General features: G+C 36.3%; 1 protein-coding gene across 1 annotated transcript in view; it reads right to left on the minus strand.

The window, feature by feature from the left end:
- Nucleotides 1-598: 598 nt before the first annotated feature.
- LOC112045297 (ubiquitin conjugation factor E4 A) overlaps nucleotides 599-12,195 on the minus strand; it is a 30,737-nt gene continuing 19,140 nt past the window's right edge. The window contains exons 11-16 of the mRNA XM_024081423.2: nucleotides 11,938-12,083; nucleotides 10,988-11,137; nucleotides 9,855-10,098; nucleotides 8,024-8,186; nucleotides 5,597-5,801; nucleotides 599-4,818 (exon numbers count right to left, since the gene is read on the minus strand). Coding sequence (XP_023937191.2) covers nucleotides 4,671-4,818; nucleotides 5,597-5,801; nucleotides 8,024-8,186; nucleotides 9,855-10,098; nucleotides 10,988-11,137; nucleotides 11,938-12,083 — 1,056 coding nt within the window. The 3' untranslated portion in view covers nucleotides 599-4,670. The remainder of the gene's footprint in view (nucleotides 4,819-5,596; nucleotides 5,802-8,023; nucleotides 8,187-9,854; nucleotides 10,099-10,987; nucleotides 11,138-11,937; nucleotides 12,084-12,195) is intronic.

Consider the following 12,195-nt stretch of genomic DNA (forward strand, 5'->3'; position numbering starts at 1 on the left):
TAAAATACTAAAGTAGTCTGTACGGCCTAAACGACACAATGTCAAGACTGATCAAGACACCTGAGGCGATTTCGGGTGCGCGGGAGGCCCTACCGCCGCGCTCCTGCGTAACCGGGAATACCTAAAATCTTGTATTGCGCACCTTGACACACGTTTCAGAAACGTCAATAAGATTGCATCCATACAATCATTACAAGCAACGACATTATTCGTTGATTACAAGATACGTCTTATACAAATGATAGATTTACTATCAAATTGAAATATATTTTGCATAATTATTGCGATGTATAATTTGATCTACGAGTATGACACGATTTTAATAAGGTGCATATTATATGTCCATCTGTCAAAATCTCGACAACTTACAAAGACTTGACAGAGAGGTACCTACTTTATATGTATAGATGTCCGCTAAGAACGGATTTTGCGATTAGGCAGGTCAAAAGGCGGACGAAGTCAAGGGCGTTCGCTAGTACATGTAAACTGGAAGAGTTCTTGCAAATAAGTAAAAATTCACTCAAACGAAGTTGCAAGCATTAGATATTCAAAAAAAATACTGAGCAGAGTATATGGTAGGTAAATAAAAAAAATTAAGGACTTGTGTAATTTTTATTGGATAGCTTTTTGGAGTAAATAAATCAAGTTAACAAAATAGTTGAACTAAACTTTCACAAACAAGAATAGTTATAATATACATATATTTATATTATATATTAATCTGTAAATTTTGTAGGACATATGCAGTTTATTCCCAAATTATTTTCTATAAAAATTAAACATTGAATGTTATCTAGTGAGATGATATCAAATCTAGAGTAATAATCTTTGTCCCCACATTATTGTTAGCAAAAACCAGTATATAGGGGGTATCTGACCTGGTGGCCAAAATGGGAACTAAAAGGCCCTAGGTACAGACTACTTTAGTATTTTAGTCGAGTACGAACAATTTTTGGGCGGTAAATCAAAAAATTGTTCGTACTGGGCTAAAGTACTAAAGTAGTCCGAACTAGGCCTATCGTCGCGCAAGTCACTATTTTGAAAAACATTAATTACATAGTAAAATCGCGACCACAACGCCAATTAACTTTGTAGCACTATACCATAAATGTACTCTTAATTATATCATATCAATAATGTTATTCTGTTAGTGTCTTCTGTGTCTATAAGAGATTTATATATTTAAATTAAATGGTTTATTACTTCTTTGGCATCTTTGTAATGTAACAATGTAAAAACCCCACGTTTACTCATATATCTCTAGATATAATAACATTTCACTGATGATATTTTAAATAAACTTCTATAATAATAATTATAAATGTCTTTTAACAAAAGTAATAAGTTTTTAAAGTCAAATTCCTTTGCAATACACAGTGATGAGTAAATTGTTTCGGATGACGATTGACGGTGTCATAAAAATATAAACTAATGACATTAATTAATATCACAAAAAACCGCTACTTTTAGTAGCTTCATAACATGGACAATTAAGAAAAGTAAAAAAGTCAGATGCAAACTTTATTATCTCTATTCGACGTCTCAGAAATCAGCTGCGAGTGTCACGAGCACGTTTTTCATACATTAAGTCAAGACAGGTGTCAACGCGCGCCGCGCCGCTACATTACCGATGATACCTAAAATCTTGTATTGCGAAACTTGAAGCGGAGCGATATTCCGAAACGTCATAAAGGTAAAGTTTGCATGCTGTTACACCTTAAGTATATGGAAAAACAATATTCTTAAATCAAACTAAACTAAACACAAACTCTCCTGGTAGTGCGCGCATTTATAATACTATCTAAGCTATTATTACAAAAAGATAAGATTATCTTCGTTTTATTGATTTTAGTAACTCATTAGTAGATATCTGCTCAACTCAAACTAATGCCAAAGATTTAGCGCCAAAATAATTTATTGCTATGCATGCCAGGAGTGTTGTAGTCTTGCCGATTTAAATTAAACCATCCATAATTGTGTAGTTTTATATGGTTGGATCAATAGAGAACCAACAACAAAAATAAATTTCATTTCTCATAGTTACAACATTGGCATACTGATGTCTACTAATTACATAATAGGGTAGTTGACTCATATCAAATTTAATACAAACAATATTAATTGTACAAGGGTCCAAAATATATTTCAAAGTAAACTTAAATGAAAAAAAAAAAAAAAAAAAAATTTAAATTATGTATATAAAATAAATTTTATCAAACGTCAAAATCGCTGTCGTCCATTTTGTAACGTCACGAAGTTACTAATTAATGTCACTATAGAAATAAACGTCAAATTAATTATTAAATAATTTTGTCAAACACAATGTTTGGTTAAGGTTTAGTGTTTACATGACGTCATGAAACGCTAAAATACAAGTCATCATGGCCGACAGCGTTTTGGCTCGTATTGTCAAAAAACATTTAAAAATTGAATTTTTCATGTTCAAATATATTTTTTTTTTCAATCTAATGAACGCTAATGAACAATTTATGACTCTTTTAAAGAAAGTGTCAACTAGCCTATTATACAATTTCATTAAGTCTCAATAACTCCATCATAACGAGGTTCGACACGTCGTACCCTCTCCAACTAATAGGGTAGTTGACTTATATCAAATTTAATATAAATAATATCAATTTCGTGTAGTACAAGGAATAAGGGTCCGAAAAATATCGATATTAATCAATAAAAGTTAAGGATTTCTTATAAAACTTAATTTAAAAATCACGTATTTTTTAAAAATGCCAACTAGCCTATTGGAGAGGAACTATTGGACATATTAAAAAAATATGGCAAATATTAAAAAAAAAATTGATTTCATACACAAAAACAAAACTTGAGTTATAGATATAGTTAAATAAAAATTTCGTCACCTTATTATCTATATCAATGCTACCTCAATACAAAACGTGTGATTGTTTATAGTTTTTGGTAATATTTAATATTTGGTACAACCAAATAAAAAATATTGTATATGTATGTAATAATAAATCATTCAGCATTCTTCGACTTAATTCATATTCCATAGTGGTTGTAAAACGTTTTCCCTCTTTTTGTCATTTAAAACACAGAGCATAACCGTTGATTAATATACAACCTGCATTGTAGTATTTTAAAGCATATATTTCTTGACCTGCTAAATAAATAGATTCAAACAATTTGTTACCTCAAGTTTACTATACAATTGACCATTTTCTTAATGACAAGAACCGGTGGATCGCCTTTACCTTTACATGAGAAAAGCGTACAAATACCTCTTATAAGTAATGACATATTTTGAGTTTGATTTTGACCACAATTGTGTACTTGAATTCATCACCACACTTATAAATATCCATCACCACAATAACTTATTGGCTATGTGACAGATGTGCAATAGGGTAGTTGACTCATAATAAATTTAATATAAACAATATTAATTCGATATCAATTAATAAAAATTAAGGATTTCATAAAAAACTCAATTTAAATATCACGTATTTTTTGACATTTTCCAAACGTCAAAAACGCTGCCGTCCACTTTGTGACGTCATTAAGACATTTGATGTACTAAACGTCAACTGTAACTAATATTTTTGTCAAACGCTCCGTTTGTAAGGGATTTGTTATAGTGACGTCATGAAACAGTCGAAATATAGACTGTCATTGCCGACAGGCATTTTGGCTCGTATTGTCAAAAACAAATTTAAAAACTAAAATTTTCATGTAATTACGTCTCAAAAAAATATGATTTTTGTTTTCAATTTACTAGAACGATAATGAACTATGTAAGAACATTTAAAAGTGTCAACTAGCCTATTAAAATCAAACAACCCGTAGGCCTATTATCAACATTTAACGCCTTTACACTAGCGTTTCTCAACCGTAACGTTCGAATGCGCGGTGGATTTACAAGATGGGGGCCCTGGGTTCGATCCCCGACTGGGCCGATTGGGATTTTCTTAATTGGTCTAGGACTGGCTGGCTTCAGCCGTGGCTAGTTACCACCCTACCGGCAAAGACGTGCCGCCAAGCGATTTAACGTTCCGGAACGATGTCGTGTAAAAACCGTATGGGGTGTGAATTATCATCCACCTCCTAACAAGTTACCCTTAATTAATTACTTTTAAAGAATAAAAAAAAATGTGTGATAATATTTAGGGGACAAGTAAAAGTTATTCATATACACAATAATTATTGCCCAACGTCATCAATCTCCTATTAAAAAGTGGATGCACAATCAGCGATCAAAAATCGTCCCCTCTTAATGAGTGCCAAACACAATTTCTTGACACTCAATTCAAGTAGTCGCATTTGCAAATTCAACCTTAAACTCCATCCTTAAAGTTGAATTTGAATCTGGGATTTGGGATTTTATTGAATGTTGGACTATATTTAAAGGTGTAATTTTTTTACCAATAATTCTAAAAATGTCAAAGCAAAATTGGCCAGTTTTTAAGTGAAATTTTCTACATGATTGTGCGTCCTTTTATTATAAGAGGTCAATGCCCAACGTCAGAGCGGACTATACCTTTGGCACATTCTATACCTTTTTTTATTACAAAGAATAAGGGATATAAGTGAATTGAGTTTAGGATCCAAAATGCTTTGTATTCACAGTTGATAACAGGCCATCACGAAACTTTAATTACCAGTTTCGACATACATATAATAAATTAATGTTTACATTACTATACATCAGCTCTGTTCGGATCCATTTTCCGCTTCTGTTCAGCTATCCAAGCGTGTATGCGATCCTTCAGTTCGGTGTTGGATTTCACCTGATCCATTGACAGAGGCGAGCGGTTGAAAGGATCAGACTGATCGCTCAGAAGGTGCCTGGAAGATAATAATCATACTTCATACTAATATTATAAAGGCGAAAGTTTGTGTGTAAGTGTGAAAGTGTGTAAGTATGTTTGTTCCTCCTTTACGCTGCGGCTACTGAAGCTATTTGGCTGAAATTTGGAATGGAAATAGTTTTACTCTGGATTAACACATAGACTACTTTCATCCCAGAAAAATCATTGTTACGAATAGTTTGTATAGGAGTATAGAAATTATAAGTCGTTTTTAGACTTTATTTTTTTTAATTTGTAATTTTTATATTACACAAACCTTGTCCTAACAATAACAAATGAATAAAAACCAAGATTCATGCAATTTGGTGCAGACGTTCAACAGGTATGGGCATACATTTCGAAGATACATTTTTATTTATATAAATGTATAAAACATCAGATTGCCTCCCAACCATTGCATTTGATCCAATTTAATATGAACCTTTTGACCTCCGTGGCGCAATAGTATGCGCGGTGCAAGACGGAGGTCCAGGGTTCGATCCCCGAATCGATTGAGGTTTTCTTAATGTATTTTTAATTGGTCAATGTCTGACTGGTAGGAGGCTTCGGCCGTGGCTAATGACCACCCTACCGACCAAGACGTACCGCCAATCAATTTAGCGTTCCGGTACGATGTCGTGTAGAAACCGAAAGGGGTGTGGATTTTCATCCTCCCCCTAACAAGTTAGTCCGCTTCCATCTTACATTGCATCATCACTTACCATCAGGTGAGATTGTAGTCAAGGGCTAACTTGTAAAGAATAAAAAAAAAGAACCTTGCTATGGTGGTCCTGTCGACGGTGGTGCGCGAGCTGGGCAACACCACGGGGTCCTGCATGAGGGTGCTCATGATGGGGTCGAGGAACTCCTCGGGCGCGTTGGCCAGAATCTCCTCGTCGCGCTGCCGCTGCTCGGCCAGTGTGGCGACCCGCGCCGCCACCTCCTGCAGGGAGGTGATGAGACCTCCGCCGCCAATGCGCACTGCAAATTAATTAATTTTATTTAATGAATTTATTTATCTACTCTTATATTATGTACACACTGGTAAACAAGTGCTTTTTAGGTCGAAACTTTTTTTGCTTCTCCTAAAACACATCTATAATGCACTACCCCTACCCTTTTACTACTAATTTTTGTTAGAAATTTACCTCTTCTTTTTGAATCTTTTGTTAGATTGGAAATATCTTATACAGTTTTTGAGATAGGAGTAAAAAACCAAACCACTTTTTTATTTAAAGTTAATTGTTTGTAACTTTTGCAATTTTTACGAGCGGGAGAAAATATTTCAGATAGAAATAGAGAAATGCATAGGCACAAAAATGGCCAAGGTAGAGCCCTGGTCGCACTTATTATATACCTATGCATGTACCCATGCATGTGCCTCAGCGGGCGATGGAACGAGCTATGTTTGGAGTTTCTCTGCATGATCGAATCAGGAACGAGGAGATCCGCAGACGAACCAAAGTCACTGACATAACTCAGCGAGTCGCGAAGCTGAAGTGGCAATGGGCGGGCCACATAGTTCGAAGAGCCGATGGACGTTGGGGACCCAAGGTGATGGAATGGCGACCCCGCACCGGAAAGCGCAGTGTTGGTCGACCCCCCACTAGGTGGACCGAGGATGCTGGCAGCTCGAGACCGTTGCGCTTAGAGTCCATGCAAGAGGCCTATGTCCAGCTGTGGACGTCTATCGGCTCATAAAGTATGTACCTATGTTCACAATGGTGTGAACTTAACTCTTACCGTGACAATTTTGTACCTATGCATTATCTGAAATATTTTCTTGTTTCGTTCTTTTTAGACCCCTTTTTACGTAGTCGGGTTATAGTTTATCGGGGCATCGACTATATTTCACTTCTGATGACGGCGGAGCGGACTAAATACTACTTCTGATAACGGAGAAGCCGTAGTCTAAGAGCAGGTTCTAAGCTTTACGTGTCAAGGATGGCAGATACACAAAGTAACACTATCAATCATCACCGAATCGATCACTTAACTTACAACTACAGTTCTACCCTTTAATTACACTTGATCAAGTACAGCGCTGATACTATCAGATGTAAACCAGGATTATCTATCATATGGCTAAGAGTCAGCCACCAGCTGATGTCAGACTTGTAACTGAACCAGTTGGGTTAAAGGGCCCTTTTACAGTTAACAAATACTCCCCCATTCTCAGCTGGTGTTGGCTCCCAGCTAATTAACTAACAATGCAATGGCCTTACTTCTATTAACTCACCCACTGGAGTTCGGAAACACTATCACTATTTTAACACTGCACCATTACTATTTAACAAATGGAAGACGAGTATCCATTCCAAGAACTTGATTACACTGAACTACTCAACCAACAGGCTACAGAGTGGCAGAGCGCCTTCACTCCATAAAGCGCACCGCCTACGCGCCATTTTAAGCAATATCGTTATCGTTTCCTATTGGTCAAGCGCCGCCACGTCCGGCATGATGGAAACCTTTTACAGTCTTATTTATTTAAACAGTAAATAATTAAATCCCAATTACATGAAAACCTGATTCTAATATAATCGCAATAATTAACGTAGATTTTGCTATCCGTTCAAATAACTCACTCGGCGACAACTTTCTAAACTTTATTTGTATTATAGTAGAGGAGCCGAAGAGGGGATTTTTGCAGTTACTCGAGCGCGGCAGATAAACATAAGGGACTATACCTTACACTTTGTCGAGTACCTCCACCGAGTATGAGCCCTTAATATTGGTGGGTACGTTTAGGGCAACCAAAAAAAAACTAACTTCATAAATACTCAACCAGCACGTCAGATTAAGATAAGGTAGGTGAGTTGATAGCTAAAAACTGCACATTTCGAAAATCTGACGATTTGAGCGTACCGTAATGGAATGGGAGGGTTTCAAAGTTACAAAATTAAACCCTTATATTTTAGTGCTCGAGGTACGAGTGCGATTAATTTTTTACTTATTTTTAAGGAAATAATCTCCTAATTAATCGCTAAAATTTTCTTACAATTTCAGTAAGCCAAAGTAATAAAAATTGTTTTTAAAGTCTGTAGTTTTTTTTTCCACCGCTAAAAGCGGAAAAAGTAAATAACCATTTATTCTTCCTATAATTTAATCTACCAAATGTAATCGGTCCCAATGACGCTCGAGTAACTGCAAATTTAGCATCCCGGGCTCCCCTACTATTAGTTATTTATTTATTGAATTACCCAACACCGCCTCAGCGAGAGTGAACAGTTGCGGCGAGTAGGAGCGGCCGTCGTCGGACACGGCGACGCAGAAGCGCTGGTTGCTGCCCAGCTCCACGTACATGTGACATATGTCCAGCACCGTCATCGCCGGGTCGAACTCGTACTCCTTCATGTCTTTTACCTGCAAATTAATTACGTACAATTTATCCACAATAATATTGTAATATTTTAAAATGTATCGCGCCAATATATGTAAAACGATACCTAACCGAGATACACAACAGGCCTGCAGGATAGTTTAAAGTGAGCGATAAAATTGAGGGACTTTTTTAAATCAAATCAAATCAAATCAAAATTCATTTATTTCGAGCGCTTGGCTGCAATCAAGCCTGATGATAAGTTTGTGGTGGAACATGCTTGCATAGAATTTTGACTGTTGATTCGAATATATCAGTGTTGTAAGGGAAAAACGAAAGCTGAAAGGGCAGTGTGAAACACTACTAAAACATCTTACATGATATTCAAAGCTAAAAATAAAAAAAATCTAGATTTTAACCCACTTACAATCAACAACATTAAAATTCAAAGATCTCATGCAGAAAAATATTTAGGCCTAATAATAGATGACAAGTTGATTTGGGACTCTCATATTGATCAACAAATTTCAAAATTAACATCACTAACAGGTGTCTTACGAAGAATATCGAATTGCATTCCGTACAAAGTAAGAAACACTATCTACAACGCTCTAGCAAAGCCACATTTAGAATACTTAATAGAAATTTGGGGAACTGCTGCACAGACACATCTTAACAAATTACAACGCACACAAAACAAATTAATCAAGACACTATTTCATTACAATTTTTACACACCAACAAAAGATCTTTACACTAAAACAAAACTGTTCAATATCACGCAACTATACACATACAATACCTGTCTCATAATTAAAAAAATCATGACCAACACACTACATTCTACTATAACATTTAAGCATAGGACTAACAAACTCAATCTCAGGAATAAATATAAAATCAATATTTGGCGACCACGGACAAAAACCTATGGAAATAAAAACATATTATGCGAGGGTGCTCAGTTATATAACAATCTGCCAAACTCCATTAAGGAGTTAAATAACATAAAAGCATTCAAGAAATCGATTAAATCCTACATCCTCACAAACTTGGACAAAATATTGAAAAAACAATGTAATTAAAATTTTGTTACAATAATGCATGCTGTCTGCAAAAATGACGATATGTTAACTCTAAGTTAAGTGAACAGTACGTTCTTTTTTGGAGAAATAAATATCTTTAAACCGAATCAAGAATGAAGAGCCAAACCGTTTCGTACGAGTTCAAGGGACATAGGGATATTCAGGTTTTTTTCTTTTTGTCCAAACAAACTAAGCGAATAATACTTGTAGAGCTTACTGGGAGACTAACATACCGAAGGACCACAGTATAAAAGTGAATAAATATTATGACTTAACAAATGAGCTAACTAAAAATGGCTATGTAGTTAGTTTGTACGCCGTAGAAGTAGGTGCGAGAGGATTACCAGCAAAATCTCTCTATAACTTGTTTAAAGACCTTGGCCTCTCTAGAAGTGCAGCTAGTTCTATATTAGAACGAGTATCCAAAGCTCTAATAGGGTCTTACTAAATTTGGATAGGCAGGGAGAACCACACTTTTTGCTCAACGGTTTCATGATGTAGTGTTTGTGTATATATACACCGGTAGTGGGAGAAAGCGGGCAGTCTGTCTCTGGCATCGAGGGAAGGCGGACGTGTGCTGCTGGCCAGGGACCTTACACATGGGTTTACTGATGTACTCGGGCAAACCTTGAAGTTCTTCTTGTTGGGCCCCACGAGGTGCAGCAGGAAGTAGTTGAGCATGGAGGCGATGCGGTCGACGAGCGTGGGGTGGCAGAACACGTAGGGCGCGTGCGCCGTGAGCCGCACCAGCGCGCGCACGGTGTCGCGCCCGAGTATGTTGTCGAAGCGCGCCAACATGCCGACGTGAGACAGGTTGCCGAGGTTCTGCTCGCGCTCGTGCGCCGGCAGGTTGGCCCACGCGCCCGACTCTCTATAATGAGTGTTGAGCTTAAAACTCATTACAATAGTAGGGGAGCTGAAGAGGGAGTTTTTGCAGTTACTTGAACGCGGCAGATAAACATGAGGGACTATACCTTGCACGTTGTTGAGTAACGTAATGGTATGGGAGGGTTCCAAACTTAATCCAAAGTTAGTTAAAGTAAGTTTAAGCTATAAAATCCTTATATTTTAGTTCTCAAGTTACGAGCACGATTATTTTTTTACTTATTTTGAAGGATATAAACCTTTTTATTGATCGCTAAAATTTAACTTAATTTAAAAATGGTGTATTTTTTAAATTTTCCAAACGTTAAAAACGCTGTCGTCCATTTTGTGACGTCACAATGTTACTTTATGTACTATACTTTATTAACTAATATATTCGTCAAACGCTCCGTTTGGTAAAGGATTTGTTAACGAGACGTCATGAAACAGTTGAAATACAGACCATCATGGCCGACAGTGTTTTGGCTTGTATAAATATTTAAAAATTAAAATTGTCATGTAATCCGGTCTTAAAAAAATATGATATTTTTTCAATCTAGTAGAAAGATAATGATCAATTTAAGAACACTTAAAAAATATGTCAACTAGTCTATGAAATCAGTAAAGAGGGAGGCAACAGACGACCCTCGGGTGGGCAGCTTTCTCGCGCAAAGAATTTCAATCACTATTCAACGCGGGATTGCTTATTTTTTTAAGAAAGTATTTTTAACAATTAGTTTTAATTTATTTTAATTTTATAGTTTTAGTCATTTTTTTTCAATTTATGCTTATTTTTTAAGTATTTGTTTTAAGTGGGAATTTAACATTCCCGCTTAAAAATATAACATACAATAACTAGACTATTAATAAATACGATTTAATAGCATAATACATACTGCGCGGTCTGCAAGGTCCGTATCTGCGCCATGTTTCCTAGCGCCTCGTCCAAGAGGAAAATGGCGTCGTTCATCAATAAGTTGACGAAGCGCAGGAAAATCGGCGGGTGCACTGCTTCCATGTTGGATTCTGCTTCTTTTGCTAATCGCCTGAAATCATTTAACAAGATTTTTAACTAAATATATGCGAAATTATGATTTTGTACAATAGCAATAGAGTAGTTATCAAACTTTCGAAGATACAACATGACATCTTTGCGGCGTTGCAATTGATCGCTCATTAAAACCCCACCCCCTCCCCCGCCCCGATAGGAACATTGTACATAAATCAACAGTATGTTAATACTAAAGCAATTTTGTAGAAGTAATGATCGCAGATGTTACTTAGCATAATCTTAATTAGGCTACAGGCATTTAACCCCTCTCATTCTGAGACTCGTGCTCGTGCGTTCATGATAATGCTAATGCAGTGGCTATTAAGTTGATTTTTAGTTACTTCAGGCTATCATTCTAGAATGGAGCTAAAAAAACAGTATAAACTAAAGATAAAAAATCTTTTTAGCAAAAAAATAGAACCGACTTCAAAATCACAAAAATAAACTAAAAAGCGAAAAATAACATCGTATGTGCTACCTACTGATCACTTTGGAGGCGTTGCCAACACAGTGATGCATTAACTAAAGTTGATTAAATCATAAACTTTTGGCAGCGCCACACACACAATTACTGAACCGATTTTCATGAAAATTAAATGGGACCAATCTGGAAGTATACTCTTTCAAACACAGAAAGAATTTTTAAAATTGGTTAAGAAATGACGAAGTTATGCGGTAACAAACAGAAAAAAAGACATACGCGTTGAATTGAGAATGTCCTACTTTTTTTTGAAGTCAGTTAAAAATATATGAGTTTCCAATCACAACTATTCGGATGTTTCGAGTTTGACTTACGTGAAAGCATCTCTATGCTCCTCGATGCCCCACAGGAAGTCCATGACGAGGTACATGGGGCGGCGGTAGTTGAACTTCTGCTCGAACTGCACGCTCTGGCCCGTCATCTCTATGCCCACGAACACGTCCAATAGGCACGGCACGAGCTACAAAATTTGGAATATTTTTTGAAAAAGACTATTTGCCATTTTTTTTTATCATAATCAAAAGCAGCCAGTGGTTATGACGTCTACCTCCAATTCCGGAAGGTGTGGGTTT

Source organism: Bicyclus anynana, chromosome 14 (genome assembly GCF_947172395.1).
Source record: "Bicyclus anynana chromosome 14, ilBicAnyn1.1, whole genome shotgun sequence".
In the NCBI taxonomy this organism is placed as follows: Eukaryota; Metazoa; Arthropoda; class Insecta; order Lepidoptera; family Nymphalidae; genus Bicyclus; species Bicyclus anynana.